The following is an 18,663-nucleotide window of genomic DNA, read 5'->3' on the forward strand; positions in this document are numbered from 1 at the left end:
TTTAATTGGGGCATTTAGCCCATTAACATTTAAGGTTAATATTGTTATGTGTGAATTTGATCCTGTCATTATGATGTTAGCTGGTTATTTTGCCCATTAGTTGATACAGTTTCTTTCTAGCATCAATAGTCTTTACAACTTGGCATGTTTTTGCAGTGGCAGGTACCGGTTGTTCCTTTCCATGTTTAGTGCTTCCCTCAGGAGCTCTTGTAAGGCAGGCCTGGTGGTTACAAAATCTCTCATCATTTGCTTGTCTGTAAAGGATTTTATTTCGCTTCCACTTATGAAACTTAGTTTGGCTGGATATGAAATTCTGGATTGAAAATTCTTTTCTTTAAGAATGTTGAATATTGGCCCCCATGCTCTTCTGGCTTTCTGCTGAGAGATCCGTGTTAGTTTGATGGCCTTCCCTTTGTGAGTAACCCGAACTTTCTCTCTGGCTGCCCTTGACATTTTTTCCTTCATTTCAACCTTGGTGAATCTGACAATTATGTGCCTTGGGGTTGCTCTTCTTGAGGAGTATCTTTGTGGTGTTCTCTGTGTTTCCTGAATTTGAATGTTGGCCTGTCCTGCTAAGTTGGGGAAGTTCTCCTGGATAATATCCTGAAGAGTGTTTTCCAGCTTGGTTCCATTCTCCCTGTCACTTTCAGGTACATTAATCAAATGTAGATTTGGTCTTTTCACATAGTCCCATATTTCTTGAGGCTTTGTTCATTTCTTTTTATTCTTTTTTCTCTAAACTTCTCACTTTATTTCATTAATTTGATCTTCAATCACTGATACCCTTTCTTCTACTTGATCGAATCGGCTATTGAAGCTTGTGCATACATCACATAGTTCTTGTGCCATGGTTTTCAGCTCCATCAGGTCATTTAAGGTCTTCTCTATACTGTTTATCCTTGTTAGCCATTCGTCTAATCTTTTTTCAAGGTTTTTAGCTTCCTTGCAATGGGTTCGAACATGCTTCTTAGCTCGGAGAAGTTTGTTATTACTGACCTACTGAAGCCTACTTCTGTCAGCTCGTCAATGTCATTCTCTGTCCAGCTTTGTTCCGTTGCTGGTGAGGAGCTGTGATCCTTTGGAGAAGAAGAGGTGCTCTGGTTTTTAGAATTTTCAGCTTTTCTGCTCTGGTTTCTCTCCATCTTTGTGGTTTTATCTACCTTTGGTCTTTGATGATGGTGACCTACAGATGGGGTTTTGGTGTGGATGTCCTTTTTGTTGATGTTGATACTATTCCTTTCTGTTTGTTAGTTTTCCTTCTAAGAGTCAGGTTGCTCAGCTGCAGGTCTGTTGGAGTTTGCTGGAGGTCCACTCCAGACCCTGTTTACCTGGGTATCACCAGCGGAGGCTGCAGAACAGCAAATATTGAAGAACAGCAAATATTGCTGCCCGATCCTTCCTCTGGAAGCTTCGTCCCAGAGAGGTACCTGCCTGTATGCAGTGTCAGTCAGCCCCTACTGGAAGGTGTCTTCCAGTTAGGCTACACAGTGGTCAGAGTCCCACTTGAGAAGGCAGTCTGTCCATTCTCCGAGCTCAAACACCATGCTGGGAGAGCCACTGCTCTCTTCAGAGCTATCAGACAGGGACGTTTAAGTCTGCAGAAGTTTCTGCTGCCTTTTGTTCAGCTATGCCCTGCCCCCAGAGGTGGAGTCTACAGAGGCAACAGGCCTTGCTGCGCTGTGGAGGGCTCTTCCCAGTTCAAGCTTCCCTGGCTGCTGGCTGCTTTATTTACCCACTCAAGCCTCAGCAATGATGGATGCCCCTCCCCCTGCCAGGCTGCTGCCTTGCAGGTCGATCTCAGACTGCTGTGCCAGCAGTGAGCAAGGCTAGGTGGGTATGGTTCTCGCGGAGCCATGTGCGGGATATAATCTCCTGGTGTGCCGTTTCCTAAGACCTTTGGAAAAGCGCAGTATTTGGGCAGGAGCATCTCATTTTTCCAGGTACCATCTATACCTGGCTAGGGAAGGGAAATCCCCCAACCCCTTGTGCTTCCCGGGTGAGGCGATGCCCTGCCCTGCTTCAGCTTGCCCTCTGTGGGCTGCACCCACTGTCCAACCAGTCCCAGTGAGATGAACCAGGTACCTCAGTTGGAAATGCAGAAATCACCTGTCTTCTGCGTCAGTCATGCTGGGAACTGCAGACCAGAGCTGTTCCTATTCAGCCATCTTGGAACAGAATCCCTGAGGTGTCTTTCAATACTGCATGAAGGGGCTAGAAAACTGACTGTTTAATCCTTTAGCCATGTATATAATATGTAATTACAGGCCTGCCAAAAAATGTTTTTGTTTTAGTCCATCTTTTCTGGGCTTCTATTCTTTGGGTATGAGTTGTGGCTTGCTTACAATTTTTAGTACTCCTACAAAATTTTTATAATTGCAAACCCCCTTAAAGACACATTAAACTATAAATAATGAGTGACTTGTCTGGAGAGTGGCATGATAAGGGAAGGAAAAAAGCAGCTTTTACTTTTCATTCACTTTTGAGGCTTTAGGTTTTTAGTTTTGCCCACCTCTGTAGCAAAGACTGCTGCCTTCTGCGCTCTTCCCTATCCACCCTCACCTCAATCCACATTGGCCAAAGTGGGAGATACCATATATAGCCTCTTAAAAACATTATAATTGGCACATAACAATCATACATATGTATGAGGTATATAGTGATGTTTTGACACATGAAATATATAGTGACCAGATCAGTGTAACTGGCATCTACATCATCTCAAACATTTATTATTTTTTTGTGTTGGGAGCATTCAATATCCTTTCTTCTATCTATTTGAAAATACATATTATTGGGCCAGGCACAGTGACTCACGCCTGTAATCCTGTAATCCTAGCACTGAGGTCAGGAGTTCGAGACCAACCTAGTTGACATGGTGAAACCCCGTGTCTACTAAAAATACAAAAATTAGCAGGGTGTGGTGGGGCATGCCTGTAATCCCAGCTACTCGGGAGGCTGAGGCAGGAGAATCGCTTGAACCCAGGAGGCGGAGGTTGCAGTGAGCAAAGATCACGCTGTGCACTCCAGCCTGGGTGACAGAGTGAGACTCTGTCTCAAAACAGAAAAACAAAACAAAACAAAAAACAGAAAGAAAGAAAATATATATTATTGTTAACTATAATCATCCTACAGTGCTATGGAACACTAGAAGTTATTCCTTCTATCTAGCTGTAATTTTGTATCCTTTAACAAATCTTTCCCTATCTCCCCATTTCTGCTACTCTTCCCAACCTCTAATAACCTCTCTTCTACTTTTTACTTACATAAAATCAACTTTTCTTTTTAACTTCCTTATATATTAGAACATGTGGTATTTGTCTTTCTTTGCCTGGCTTATTTCATTTAACGTAACAGCCTCCAGTTCCATCCATGTTGCCATGAATGACAGGATTTATTTTTTATGGCTGAATAGCATTCCATTGTTTATATATACCACATTTTCTTTTTTTTTTTTTTTTTTTGAGACAGAGTCTTGCTCTGTTGCCCAGGCTGGAGTACAGTGGTGGTGATCTCGGCTCAGTGCAACCACCGCCTGCTGGGTTCAAGCAGTTCTCCTGCCTCAGCCTCCTGAGTAGCAGGGACTACAGGCTCACACCACCATGCCTGGATAATTTTTGTATTTTTTGTAGAGATGGGGTTTCGCCACGTTGGCCAGGCTGGTCTCGAACTCCTGACCTCAGGTGATCCACCTGCCTTGGCCTTTCAAAGTTCTGGGATTACAGGCATGAGCCACCGTGCCTGGCTGATATACCACATTTTCTTTTTTTTTTTTTTTTTTTTTTTTTTGAGACGGAGTCTCGCTCTGTCACCCAGGCTGGAGTGCAGTGGCACGATCTCGGCTCACTGCAAGCTCTGCCTCCCAGGTTTACGCCATTCTCCTGCCTCAGCCTCCCGAGTAGCTGGGACTACAGGTGCCCGCCACCTCACCCGGCTAGTTTTTCGTATTTTTTAGTAGAGACGGGGTTTCACCGTGTTAGCCAGAATGGTCTCGATCTCCTGACCTTGTGATCCACCCGTCTCAGCCTCCCAAAGTGCTGGGATTACAGGCTTGAGCCACCGCACCCGGCACCACATTTTCTTTATCCACTCATCTGTTGTCGTACACTTGAGTTGATTCCATATCTTGGCTATTGTGAACAGTGATGCAGTAAACATGAATGTGCAGATATCTCTTCGATATACTGATCTTCCCAGTAGTGGGATTGCTGAATTGTGTGGTAGTTCTATTTGTAGTTTTTTGAGGAACCTACATACTTTTCTCCATAGTAACTGTACTATTTTACAGTCCCACTGTATTAGTCTGTTTTCGTACTGCTGATAAAGACATACCCAAGACTGGGCAATTTACAAAAGAAAGAGATTTAATTGGACTTACAGTTCCACATGGCTGGGGAGGCCTCACAATCATGGTGGAAGGCAAGGAGGAGCAAGTCACATCTTACATGGATGGCAGCAAGCAAAGAGAGCTTGTGCAGGAAAACTCCCCCTTATAATAACCATCAGATCTCGTGAGACTTACTCACTATCATGAGAACAGCATGAGAAAGAACTGCCCCCATGATTCAGTTACCTCCCACTGGGTCCGTCCCACAACACGTGGGAATTCAAGATGAGATTTGGGTGGGGACACAGCCAAACCATACCCACCAACGCCGTATTTGAGAGTTCCCTTTTCTCTGCATCCTTGCCAGCATTTGTTATTTTTTGTCTTTTTGTTGATAGCCATTTTTACTGGGGTGATATAATATCTCATTGCAGTTTTTATTTACGTTTTTCTGATGACTAGTGATATTGAGCATTTTTTCATATATTTGTTGGCCATTTGTATATATCTTATTTTGAGAAATGTCTGCTTAGGCCATTTGCCCATTTTCTAATGAGATGTTTTTCTTTTCTTTTTATTTTTTGGCTGTTGAGATGTTTGAGTTTCTTATATATTCTGGATATTAATCCCCTGTTAGATGAATAGTTTGTAGATATTTTCTTCCATTCTGTAGGTTATCTTTTCACTCTATTGACTGTTTCCTTTGCTGTGAAGATGGTTTTTAGTTTGATATAATCCCATTTATTTTTGCTTTTGTTGCCTGTGCTTTTGAGGTCTTACTCATAAAGTATTTTCCTAGATCAGTGTTCTGAAACATTTACCCTATGTTTTCTTTTTTTTCTTTTTTCTTTTTTTTTCCGAGATGGAGTCTTGCACTGTCGCCTAGGCTGGAGTGCGGTGATGCGGTCTCGGCTCACTGCAAGCTCCACCTCCCAGGTTCATGCCATTCTCCTGCCTCAACCTCCCACGTAGCTGGGACTACAGGCGCTCACCACCACAGCCGGCTAATGTTTTCTATTTTTAGTAGAGACAGGGTTTCACCGTGTTAGCCAGGATGGTCTCTATCTCCTGACCTCGTGATCCACCCGCCTCGGCCTCCCAAAGTGTTGGGATTACAGGTGTGAGCCACTGCGCCCAGCCTACCCTGTGTTTTCTTCTACTAGTTTTGTAGTTTTGGGCCTTGCATTTAGGTCTTTAATCCATTTTGAGCTGATTTTTATATAAGGTGAGAGATGGGAGTCTTAGTTTCATTGTTCTGCATGTGGATATCCAGTTTTCCCAGCATCATTATTGAAGAGACTGTTCTTTCCCCAGTGAATGCTGTGATGCCTTTGTCAAAAGTCAGTTGGCTGTAGATAAATGGATCTATTTCTGGATTCTCTGTTCTGTTCTGTTGGTCTATGTGTCTGTTTTTATGCCAGTACCATGCTGTTTTGGTTACTATAGCTTTGTAGTATAATTTGAAATTAGGTAGTGTTGTACCTCCAGCTTTTGTTTTGTTTTCTTCTGTATTTTTGCTTAGGCTTGCTTTAGCTATTTGGGGTCAGATTGTTTTTCTGTTTCTGCAAAAAATATCATTGGTATTTTGATAGGGATTGCATTGAATCGGTAGCACTTCAGGTACTACAGACATTTAAACACTATTAATTTAGGAATATTAATTCTTCCAATACAAGAGCATGATATCTTCCCATTTTATTGTATATTTTCTTCAATTTCTTTCATCAGTGTCATCTGGTTTTACTTGTAGAGATCTTTCACTTCTTTGGTTAAATTTATTCCTATTTTATTTGTTAAGCAAACATTATACCTAAAATACAGAAAATCTAGTAGATCCTATAGGTTTTCTTCATTAAAACATTTTATTTTTGTTATTCAAAAGACCTGTCTTCAAGTTCAGAAATTCTGCCTGGTCTAGTCTGTTGTTGAAGCTCTCAATTTTATTTTTTATTTCATTCACTGAATTCTTTTTTTTTTTTTTTTTTTTTTTTTTTTTGAGACTGGGTCTCGCTCTGTCACCCAGGCTGGAGTGCAGTGGCATGATCTCAGCTCATTGGAACCTCTGCCTCCTGGTTCAAGCAATTCTCCTGCCTCAGCCTCCTGAGTAGCTGGGATTACAGGCACATGCCAACACACCTGGCTAATTTTTTATGTTTTTAGTAGAGATGGGGTTTCACCATGTTGGCCAGACTGGTCTCGAACTCCTGACCTCAAGTGATCTGCCCACTTCAGCCTCCCAAAGTGCTGGGATTACAGGCGTGAGCCACCACACCCGGCCCATTTAATTCTTTAGTGCTAAGATTTGTTTGGTCCTTTTTTATGATATCTATTTGTGTTGAATTTCTCATTGAAATCATGAATTGTTTTTCTGATTTCATTGAATTGTCTCTATTCTCTTGTATGTCACTGAGTTTCTTTAAAATTATTATTTAGATTTTTTTCTGGGATTTTGTATATTTCCTTATGATTGGGGTCTTTTACTGGAGAATTATCATTTCTTGGAAGGTGTCATATTTCCTTGCTTTTTCATGTTTGATGTGTCCCTATGTTGATTTCTATGCATCTGGTGGAACAGTTGACTCTCCCAATTTTATGGAGTAGGTTTCATAGGGAAAGACTTGGGTCTTGGGGTAGCAATTAGGTGGGGTGCCTTGGCTTTGATGCTAGGTGGATGCAATAGTGTAGTCCTCATGCAATTTCTTCAGCTGCAACCCATACTGGTGATATTTGCAAGTGTCTCTGTGGCCTAAGGTGAGAGAGTTTGTGGCACTGTTGGCATGGTTATTCTGAGTGTCGTCTCACCAGGCTGCTTCTTAGGTCAGGGTCTGCATGTACACACAAGTGGGTCAGCTAGTTTCAAGTCTGGCTCACTGGGATTGGGGCCACAGTGCTGTCACTCTAACCAGGAGCATGGGCTCATGGCTGCTGGGCTGGTCTGGGAGGCATACCTCCCAGAGGCAGGCTCAGCAGGCTGTTTTTCTCAGGTCCAAGGCACAGGTGTGCAGCCGCTCAGCTGGCCTGTGGGTGTATCTGCCAGGAGCTGGCCTGAGCCAGCTGGCCCTGAGTGCTGGCACGTACACTGACCTGAGGGTGGGTCAGCTCCTCAGTGGTTTGGAAGCTTCTCCTGCTCAAGGGTGTGTCTGCCCTGTGTGGTACTGCCAGACTGCTTTTCTACCTGGAAGTGTGCATGGCAGGGGTTAGTTTTCCTGTTGTGCAGGACTCGAATCACAGCTGATCCTGAGCCCAGGCTCCAAGCAGTCAGGGTCATGACATTGTAGACACCAGCCACCTGTGTGATCTTGGTGGAATGAAGATGGAGCCCAAGGGCTAGAGAGGTGCAGTGGCTTCTGGCCCCCAGAACAGAGTATACTCCAGAAGTGGCTCTGGCCTTTGGGTGACACTAAGCTGTGGCAGCTTGGCTCACAAGGGTGGGCGGGCATGCTCACCTTGTTCTCCTAATCTGGAGCAAAGCAGCTGTGTGAAGTTTTGGCAGCTCTCCAAACTAGGCTCCAGGCTTGGGAGTACTGTGGGTACTCTTGTAGTAAGGATTGCAGGTGTTTGCAGTGGCAGTGAGGGCTGATGAGGGTCTTCTGCTTCTTTTTCCCACAACAGGAAGTCCCTCCTGACTCCAGTCCAATCTGGGCTTGGGTAACGGGGCAGCTGGGTGCCTCCATTCTGCCTTTTTGGACTTCTTTTTTTCTTTCTTTCTTTTTGAGACGGGGTCTCACTCTGTCACCCGGGCTGGAATGCAATAGCATGATCTCAGCTCACCACAATCTCCGCCTCATGGGTTCAAGTGATTCTCCTGCTACAGCCTCCCGAGTAGCTGGGATTATAGGCATGCACCACCACGCCTGGCTAATTTTGAATTTTAGTAGAGATGGGGTTTCTCCATGTCGGTCAGGCTGGTCTCGAACTCCTGACCTCAGGTGATCCGCCCGCCTCTGCCTCCCAAAGTGCTGGGATTACAGGTGTGCGCCACCGCGCCCGGCCTATAATTTTCAACACTTCTATAAAGTATTATATGAAGCTGCTTTAGACAAGAGAGGTCTATGGTGGAATTTGAATGGCTAAAACTTAACTCCTTAATAGGCCAGGCTGTATTAGGTACCAATAGATTATTCTACTATGTATATCTCTGCTCAATTATTTGTCTTTGTCAACAAACAAAAATGAGAAATAGAAATTTCATATACCACATTCTTTTCATTTGGAAGAAAGGCTATTCGGAATGGATGTTAAATTTTACAAAGTTTTTATTATCTTAGTAACATTACAATCCTTGAATGAGAGAAAAGTAAAAGGATAATTTATAAGTTAAAATGCAAATGGTAGTTGGTTTGCAGTTCATTGTTTCTCACTAGTGGCTAGTTTGAAACATGGGGTGACTGAAAAATAGTGAGGCTGCTTTACCTGAACTATTAATTAAGACACTAATTTTGGTCAAACTTAGTACTAGGCATTAATAGAACTAAGAAACTGTGAAAGAAATGGAAAATATTGAGATCCTTTTCTAATTCTTTAGAAAGATGTACATGATACAATTACAGAACAGAATAAAGGAAATGATCTGATTAATGCTGTAATGAAATATTTGTGAATTATGAAAATTAAAGATATAAAAGATGCATATGGCTTACTGGCAGATTATTTATTTGGTCCATTTGTAGAGAGCCCCAAGTATGAGAACTGCTTTTATGTCTTTATAGTTTAAGGAAGCTATTTGCAGCTACACTTAGAATTAGCTTTCTCTTCTCTATACTCAACTACTGATCCTAGGTTTTCTCCTTTTATTTTGTCAGATAATGTTATTGCAGACTCAGTTTCCCCAACTTTATTTGAGAGTGTGTAGAACATGTCAGTAGGCTGTACTGTGCTGTGCACAACTTTCAAAATCCTGAAGTCCTATTTATGACTTCTTGATTGTGTTTGTCCTCATTTGTGAATTTGCATTAGTAATAGTACTCTGACTGGGCACACTTGGCTCATATCTGTAATCCCAGCACTTTGGGAGGCCTAGTCAGGAAGATCTCTTGAGCCCAGGAGTTCAAGACCAGCCTGGGCAACATAGTGAGACCCTGTCTGTGCAAAAAAAATTTTTTTTAATTAGCTGGTGTGGTGCCGCATGCCTGTAGTCTCAGCTACTTGGGAGTCTGAGGTGGAGGGATTGCTTGAGCCTAGGAGTTGGAGGCTGCAGTGAGCTATGATTGCACCACTGCACTCTAGCTTGGGTGACAGAGCAAGACTCTGTCTCTAAAAAAATAAGAATAATAATAATCAAATTATAATAGTACCCAATTAAAATACAAAGGAGCTATGAAATGGGGTTTGTAAAAATGATCTAGGCAATATCTTATGAAATTTAAAGTACTATGAAAATATTATATGAGAGTAGTTTATGCACAGTTTATCATAATTGCTCAGAATCTTTTCAAGAAAAATTCTCCTGTCTGGTGATTCGTATATATTTTTATTGTTGGGTTTTTTTTCTGTTTTTGTTTTTGTTTTTGTTTTGTTTTGTTTTGAGTCGGGGTCTTGCTATGTTGCCCAGGCTGGTCTTAAACTCCTGGGCTCAAGCAATCTTCCTGCCTCAGCCTCTTGAGTAGCTGGAATTATAGGCACAGGCCACCATGCTTGCTTGGCTCATATATATTTTCTATGTATAAGATTGTCACTCTTTTTTTTATACCATACATATATACACATTTATATCCTGAATCTCAAATGAGTTAATCTCAGAACTGTAGAAATTCAACCCTAGCTTCAATCTCAGAAGACCAATGGAGTTTTTTGTTGGTTTGTTTTGTTTTGAGACAGAGTGTCGCTCTGTTGTTCAGGCTGGAGTGCAGTTGCATGATCTCGGCTCACTGCAATCTCCGCCTCCCGGGTTCAAGCCACTCTCCTGCCTCAGCCTCCGGAGTAGTTGGGATTACAGGTGCCCGCCATCACGCCCAGCTAATTTTTGTATTTTCAGTAGAGACAGGGTTTCACCATGTTGGCCAGGCTGGTCTCGAACTCCTGACCTCAGATGATCCACCTACCTCAGCCTCTCAAAGTGCTGGGATTACAGGCATGAGCCACCGTGCCCGGCCTAAAGTATTATTTTCATTGCACTGCCCTGTTCATTTTGGCTGATGTAGTTAGAATTACATGTAATAATGAGGTGACTGTTTTTTTGGTTTTTGTTTGGTTGTTTTTTTTTTTTTTTTTTTGGAGACAGAGTCTAGCAGTCTGCCTCTGTCGCACAGGCTGGAGTACAGTAGCACGATCTTGGCTTACTGCAACCTCCACCTCCCAGGTTCAAGCAGTTTTCCCACCTCAGCCTCCTGAGTAGCTGGGATTACAGGCGCACACTACCACGCCTGGCTAATTTTTGTATTTTTAGTAGCGACAGGGTCTCACCATGTTGGCCAGTCTGGTCTCACTTTCCTGACCTCAGGTGATCAGCCTGCCTTGGCCTCCCAAAGTGCTGGGATTATAGTTGTGACCCACCACACCTGGCCCGATTTTGGATATAGGTTATCATTTCCCTGTTATTTGACATTTAATATAATTTTATATTTGCTTTTCTTATCATGGTCACTTTTGGGTCCATTTACTAAAGTAAATTTTGAAAAGTGAATTACTATAAATTTTAGATTTCAAAATCACTTTCAAAATATACTAGAAAATTGCCATCTGTCTAAATTTATTTTAGAATAATTAAAACAGAAGTATGAGATAACTTCCTGAAGGAAAACAGCACCAATAGAACCTAATGCTTTTTCCCAAGGTAATTTTAGATTTGTGCTTATGCTAAGAGTTTAGATCTAAACCCAAATTGCCTGTCTTGGATTAGCCTGAAAGATCCTCAGAACCCTGGTTGCATTTGGGAGCTATTCCAGGACATTAGTTAGGTGTATTTTTCCTGGGCTGGACTTAGGACAAGCTTTGCATGTCCATGAGCTTTACATATCCATGTCCAACTAATAGTATTCCTGACACGAAGTGAAATAGATATAAACATCTTAGCTGACCCTGGAACCACATGGTTTCTTGGTGTCTTTGGACTAGAGATTGACTCTAAATCTCCCATGACTAATCCAAATTCATTTTGCATTGTATTCAGACCAATTTCTATAGTTTTCCTAGAACTTAATGGGTCTCATTAAGTGATTTGAACTTACTTGATTTCTCAAAAAGACTTTTTTTCTTTATCAGTTTATATAGTTATTTTCAGCCTGCTTACATGTCACTTTAGGTGATATGAAAATATAAAAACTTTAGGTATCTTAAGGAAGGACATTCTTATCAGATGTTGAATCTTACTCATATAGAATTAAAATTACCTCAGTGGAAGAGGGGTAGAGTTTCACCTCTCATAGGCTTGATTTTTTTTTTTTTTTGAGATGGAGCTTTGTTCTTATTGCCCAGGCTGGAGTGCAGTGGTGCAATCTCAGCTCACCGCAACCTCCGCCTCCCGAGTTCAAGCGATTCTCCTGCCTCAGCCTCCTGAGTAGCTGGGATTAACAGGCATGTACCACCATGCCCGGCTAATTTTGTATTTTCAGTAGAGACGGGGTTTCTCCATGTTGGCCAGGCTGGTCTTGAACTCCCAACCTCAGGTGATCTGCCTGCCTTGGCTTCCCAAAGTTCTGGGATTACAGGCGTGAGCCACCACGCCCAGCCCGCTTGATCTTTAAAAATTGGTCAGGTGTGGGCTGTGCACAGTGGCTCACCCCTGTAATCCCAGCACTTTGGGAGGCCAAGGCGGGCGGATCACCTGATGCCAGAAGTTCGAGACCAGCCTGACCAACATGGTGAAATCCCATCTCTACTAAAAGTACAGAAATTAACTGGGTGTGGTGGCGGGCACCTGTAGTCCCAACTACTCGGGAGGCTGAGGCAGGGAGAATCACTTAAACCCAGGGGGCGGAGGTTGCAGTGAGCCAAGATTGCATCATTGCTCTCCAGCCTGGGTGACACAGCAAGACAACACCCCCTCCTGCAAAAAAAAATTGGCCAGGTGTGGTGGCTTACACCTGTAATCCAAGCACTCTGGGAGGCCAAGGCAGATGGATCACTTGAGCTCAGGAGTTCGAGACCAGCCTGGGCAACATGGTGACACCCCATCTCTACAAAAAATGCAAAAATCAGCCAGGTGTGGTGGTGCATGCTGTAGTCCCAGCTACTCAGGAGGCTGAGGTGGGAGGATCACTTGAGCCTAGAAAGCAGAGGTTGCAGTAAGCCAAGATCGCACCACTATACTTCAGCCTGGGTGACACGGTGACCCTGTCTCAAAAAAAAAAAAAGGAAAAAATTAGAGAAATCATAAAACATTACTAAATACCTTTGTATGTCTTTACTTATAGGAAGATATAATAATCCTAGTATTTAATAGAATTTATGGAAAACAACAAAATGCATGAAAATTTGGAGTTTTTCAGTGAACAATTATGTGCCAGTAATTTTTTCCTGTAATCCTGTATCTAGATTCTGGCAAGAAATAGATGGCATACTCAAAGAGACTTGGAGAGAATTTAATGTAAGGAATTTTTTACAGATGTATGGGCAGAGTTAAGAAAGCCAATGGGACCAGCAACAGAGGGAGCCATTCCTACCATGAGTCCTGAAAGGGGAGTTGAAGTGGGTGTAAGCAGAACTTGATGAGGGTAGTAGCTGAGAGAGAGGCCACAAGAAGGGAGCTGTGGCCAGGATAGTGGAATGTAGCCATCACCAGCGCCACAGTCCTCAGCGGGGAAGCAAGGATAATCATTACCCAGCCCTCTCTTTCCTCTAACCCTCTGATTGTCTGTTGGTGCCATCCATTGAGCAGATCTAACCACAAATCAGAAAGCAAGGAAGCCCAGATGGTGCAATCTGTATAAATTAGCCTTCCAGAGCATACAGCACACCAAAGAAGGGGCAGGGATAAACCTACCGGGAGAGACTGTTCTGCAGTTTCTGAGTAGGGTAGCTTAAGTGTCATTCATTGTTATTCAGAATTGTTCATTTTTCATATAAGTTGCGCAGACCTGGTCAACATCTGTGTTCTTCCTATAAATTAGAATTTGAGATGTTAAATCTCACAGCATGCATCTGTATTGATATTTTACATAATTGCATTTTAATTTTTTCTCCCCCTTCTCCAGATTACAATTCCTAGACCTTCTGTGGCATCTACACAGTCAACTTCAGGAAGCTTTCACTATGGTCAGCAGCCAGAGAAGAAAGATCTTCAGCCCATGGAGCCCACTGTGGAACTTTATTCTCCAAGGGAAAACTTCTCTGGCTTGGCTGTGACAGAGGGTGAACCTCCTAGTGGAGGAAGCAGAACAGATTTGGGGCTTCAGATAGATCACATTGGTCATGACGTGTTACCCAACATTAGAGAAAGTAACAAATCTCAAGACCTGGGACCAAAAGAACTTCCTGATCATAACAGACTAGTTGTGAGAGAATTTGAAAATCTCCCTGGGGAAACTGAAGAGAAAAGCATCCTTTTAGAGTCAGATAATGAAGATGAGAAGTTAAGTAGAGGGCAGCATTGTATGGAGATCTCCTCTCTCCCAGGAGATTTGGTAATTGTGGAAAAGGATCACTCAGCTACTACTGAACCTCTTCATGTGACAAAAACACAGACTTTTAGTGTGGTGCCAAATCAAGACAAAAATAATGAGATAATGAAGCTTCTGACAGTTGGAACTTCAGAAATTTCTCCCAGAGACATTGACCCACATGTTGAAGGTCAGATAGGCCAGGTGGCAGAAATACAAAAAAATAAGGTATCTAAGGATGATGACATCATGAGTGAAGACTTGCCGGGTCATCAAGGAGACCTCTCTACTTTTTTGCACCAAGAGGGTAAGAGAGAGAAAATTGCCCCTAGAAATGGAGAACTATTTCATTGTGTTTCAGAGAATGAACATGGTGCCCCAACCCGGAAGGATATGGTTAGGTCATCCTTTGTAACTAGACACAGCCGAATCCCTGTTTTGGCACAAGAGATCGACTCAACTTTGGAATCATCCTCTTCGGTTTCTGCAAAAGAAAAGCTCCTCCAGAAGAAAGCTTATCAGCCAGACCTAGTCAAGCTTCTGGTGGAAAAAAGACAATTCAAGTCCTTCCTTGGAGACCTCTCAAGTGCCTCTGATAAATTGCTAGAGGAGAAACTAGCTACTGTTCCTGCTACCTTTTGTGAGGAGGAAGTGCTCACTCCCTTTTCAAGACTGACAGTAGATTCTCACCTGAGTAGGTCAGCTGAAGATAGCTTTCTGTCACCCATCATCTCCCAGTCTAGAAAGAGCAAAATTCCAAGGCCAGTTTCATGGGTCAACACAGATCAAGTCAATAGCTCAACTTCATCTCAGTTCTTTCCTCGGCCACCACCAGGAAAGCCACCCACGAGGCCTGGAGTAGAAGCCAGGTAATGCTGTGTGCTCTCCCTGTGTTAAGTGTGTGACACCATTTCTATATCTGCTTTATTGTACTCCACCAATGGCATCATTTCTGTGTTACCCTCTTCTCAGTATCTTTCTTTCCTGCCTTTCCCAGGCCTTACAGCCTAGTGCAGTGGAAGTAATCAGATTGATCCAGGTTAATCATTTTATTTTTTCCAATTTATTGTGGTAAAATGCACATAACATAAAATTTAGCATCTTGACTTTTTGTTTGTTTGTTTTTGAGACAGAATCTCACTCTGTCACGCAGGCTGGAGTGGAGTGGCTCAATCTCCGCTCACTGCAGCCTCTGCCTCCCGGGTTCAAGAGATTCTCTCGTGCCTCAGCCACCCGAGTAGCTAGGATTACAGGCACCTGCCACCACATCAGGCTTTTTTTTTTTTTTTTAAAACTAGAGACAGGGTTTCGCTATGTTGGGCAGGCTGGTCTCAAACTCCTGGCCCCAAGTGAACCACCTGCCTCGGCCTCCCAAAGTGCTGGGATTACAGGCTTGAGCCACTGTGCCCAGCTGTGTCTTTTTTAAGTGTACAGTTCAGTGGTATTAAGTACATTCACATTGTTGTGTTACACTTAAGTTCTAAAGTTATAACATTGATTTGGATTTATATGAGCTTAACTTCAATATCATGCAGTAACTCTGCTCCTTTCAGTCTCCGTCTCCACTCCTTTCAGTTGTTGATGTTACAGAATTACATCTTTATACATTGTGTGTTCAAACACATAAACTAATACTTTTTTAAATGCATTAATATCTTAAATTATGTAAAAAACAAAATGTGGAGTTACAAACCAATGTTAGAAAAAGAAAGTATTGGTCTCCTAAATAATGCAGAAAACAAAAAGTGGAGTTATAGACTTCTTACAAAAATACTAGCTTTTATAATTGTCCATGTGTTTGCCTTTATTAAGATCTTTATTTCTTCATATGGCTTCAAGTTCCTGTGTAGCATCCTTTCATTTCAACCTACAGGACTCTCTTTAGCATTTCTTGCAAGGCAGGTCTGGTGGTAACAAACTCCCTTAGCTTTTATTTGAGAATGTCTTAATTTCTCCCTCATTTTTGAAGGACAGTTTTGTCAGATACAAGATTCTTAGTTGACAGTTCTTGTAGTATTTTAAAAGAAGTACTTTAAAGTACTAAAGTACTTCCAGCCTCCAGTGTTTCTGGTGAGAAGTGTTCGGATAATTTTTTTGAGAATCTCAAGATTCTCTGTCTTTGTCTTTTGACAGTTTGATTATAATGTGTCTCATTGTGGGTCTCTGAGTTCATCCTACTTCGAGTTTGTTGAACTTCTGGGATGTTGTATATTCATGTCTCTTACGACTTTTGGGGAGTCTGCAGCCTTTTTTTTTTTTTTTTTTTTTAAGTATTCTCTCTGCCTCTTACTCTCTTCTCCTTCTGGAACTCCCACAGTGTGCATGCAGGTCTGCTTGATGGCCCCACAGGCCCTTTACTCTCTGTTTACTTTTCTTTATTCCTTTTTTTTCTGTACCTCAGACTCAATACTTTCCATTGTCCTGTCTTCAAGTTTGCTGTTTTTTTTTTTCTTCTGCCTGCTCAGATCTGCTTTTGAATTCCTCTAGTGAATTTTTTATTTTAGTGATTGTACTTTTCAGTTCCATTTTTTTTGGTTCTTGTTAGGTTTTCTGTCTCTTACTGATATTTCCATTTTGTTCACACGTTGTTTTCTTGACTTTCTCCGTGTCTTTCTTTAGTTCTTCGAGCATCCTTAAGACAGTTGTTTCAAAATCTTTGTCTAGTAGATTTGCCATCAGGTCTTTTTCAGATACAATTTCTGTTGATTTTTTTTCCTTTGAATGGACCGTGCCTTCCTGTTTCTGTGTATGTTTTTTTTAATTTTTTTTGTTGAAAATTGGATATTTGAATCTAATAATATGGTAACTCTGAAAATAAGATTTTCCCCTTTCCTCAGGATTTGCTGGGGGTTGTTTTTGTTTCTTTTTGTTTTTGAGACAGGGTCTCACTCTGTCACCCAGGCTGGAGTGCAGTGGAATAATCATGACTCATTGCAGCCTCTAACTCCTGGGCTCAAGTGATCCTCCTGCCTCAGCCTCCTGAGTAGCTGGAACTACAGGTGCATGCCAGCACACCTAGCTAATTTGTTTGTTTTTTGATGGTTGTAGACTGTCTCTGTGCTGAGGACCACCCTGAGATGTAAACCTAAGGTCTCAGACCTTTTCGAAGCCTGTATTTTTTTCTGGCTAAGCATAATAGCTTTCTGATTTCCCCAGTATATGTGGTTGGTTTTGAATACACAAGTCTTTAATATCTGGCTCCGAAGAAGGGAAAAAAGAAAAATGAGGGAAGGAAAAAAAGAGCACTGGCCCTTTTAATCCCCTAGCAGTTACTTCAGCCAGAGGAGAACCAGTTTGTAACAATAGGGAAAAATGTAAGAATGACTACCCACCTCTTTCTCTGCTCTTCTGTGATCAGAACCAGCTATGAGTAATCAGAGCACAGATTCCCAGTAATTGGAGGACAGGGTTCTTTTTGCCCACCTGCTTCTTGTAAGCTGTGTGCAAACTGCTCCAGAAATAAGTGCACAACTGCCTGCCACAGGGCCAGGAATGGGGGATGTGCTAAGATCTGAAATAGACTAAAATTAACTGTTATTGACAGTCCAAGCCTTCTCCTGGAAGTTGCAAGCCTTCGGTAGACTCCAGATTTCCAAGATAATTACATCAGACAGATTCTGCCAGTGGAGTTGCCTAGGTGGGGAGACAGATTCCTAGTGCTTCAAATATGATGTCAAATGCTAGTGAAGAACACATGGTCCATGATTTGATAAATGGACCCTGGTAACAGTGCTGTTTATCTTGGTTATAATGAATTAAACCAAAAAAATCCTATAGAAGATTTCCGTAGGTCTGATGGTATGTACAACCATACATAGTAAAGACACTGCTTTAGTGTCCACTGCATGCTATACTTTTTATTTAAATATTATCATGATATATTTGACCACAGAATGTTTATATTTTGAGGAAGAGGGGAAAATATCGGGAGGTGGTAAACCAGTGAAGAGTGCTTTCCAGGGCCAAATGTGGTGGCTCACACCTGTAATCCTAGCACTTTGTGAGGCTGAGGCAGGCAGATTGCTTGAACCCAGAAGTTTGAGACCAGCCTGGGCAACATGGTGAAACCTCATCTCTATAAGAATTAGCCAGGCATGGGTGCTACACAGCTGTATTCCCAGCTACTCAGGAGGCTGAGGTGGGAGGATCGTTTTATGAGTTGTTGGCTGTCTTCATGTCAAAACATTCTGTTGGGTTACTGTTGTTGTTGTTGTTGTTTTGAGATGGAATCTTGCTCTGTGGCCCAGGCAGGAGTGCAGTGGTGCAGTCCTGGCTCACTGCAACCTCTGCCTCTCAAGTTCAAGTGATTCTCCTGCCGAGTAGCTGGGATTACAGGCACCGCCACCACGTCCAGCTAATTTTTTGTATTTTAGTAGAGACAGGGTTTTGCCATGTTGGCCAGGCTGATCTCAAACTCCTGACCTCAAGCTGTCCACCCACCTCAACCCCCTAAAGTGCTGGAATTACAGATGTGAGCCACCACACCCGGCCTGGGTTACTTTCTGTAACTAACTCCCTTCTCTACAAATTATATCAAAGATATTTTATCCTAGTCTGAATTTAACTTGGGTTGTAGTGCCTTTTGTTTGATACAAAAGTTTAGTGTTCATGGAACTGAATTTGTTTTTATTAATTGTGTTTTATATCATGCGTAGGAAGGTCCTTCAAACCTAATATTTTTTTAAAAGGTAGTAATTTCCTGTACCTTTAGAGTTTTGTGCTTTGTGTATAAATGTATTGTCTATCTAAAGTTTATCATTATATATGATGTGAAGTTTTTTTCCAAGTAGTTAGTGATATCTT

At 42.2% G+C, this 18,663-nt stretch overlaps 1 protein-coding gene across 7 annotated transcripts in view; it reads left to right on the forward strand.

Annotated features, from left to right (window-relative positions):
* LOC105491561 (tau tubulin kinase 2) overlaps window positions 1-18,663 on the forward strand; it is a 176,272-nt gene that overhangs the window by 148,963 nt on the left and 8,646 nt on the right. For all 7 annotated transcript variants that reach the window (XM_024796302.2, XM_071067020.1, XM_071067021.1 and 4 more), the window contains one exon: window positions 13,456-14,729. In XM_024796302.2, coding sequence (XP_024652070.2) covers window positions 13,456-14,729 — 1,274 coding nt within the window. The remainder of the gene's footprint in view (window positions 1-13,455; window positions 14,730-18,663) is intronic.

The sequence above is a fragment of the Macaca nemestrina genome, chromosome 7 (genome assembly GCF_043159975.1).
Source record: "Macaca nemestrina isolate mMacNem1 chromosome 7, mMacNem.hap1, whole genome shotgun sequence".
Taxonomy (NCBI): domain Eukaryota; kingdom Metazoa; phylum Chordata; class Mammalia; order Primates; family Cercopithecidae; genus Macaca; species Macaca nemestrina.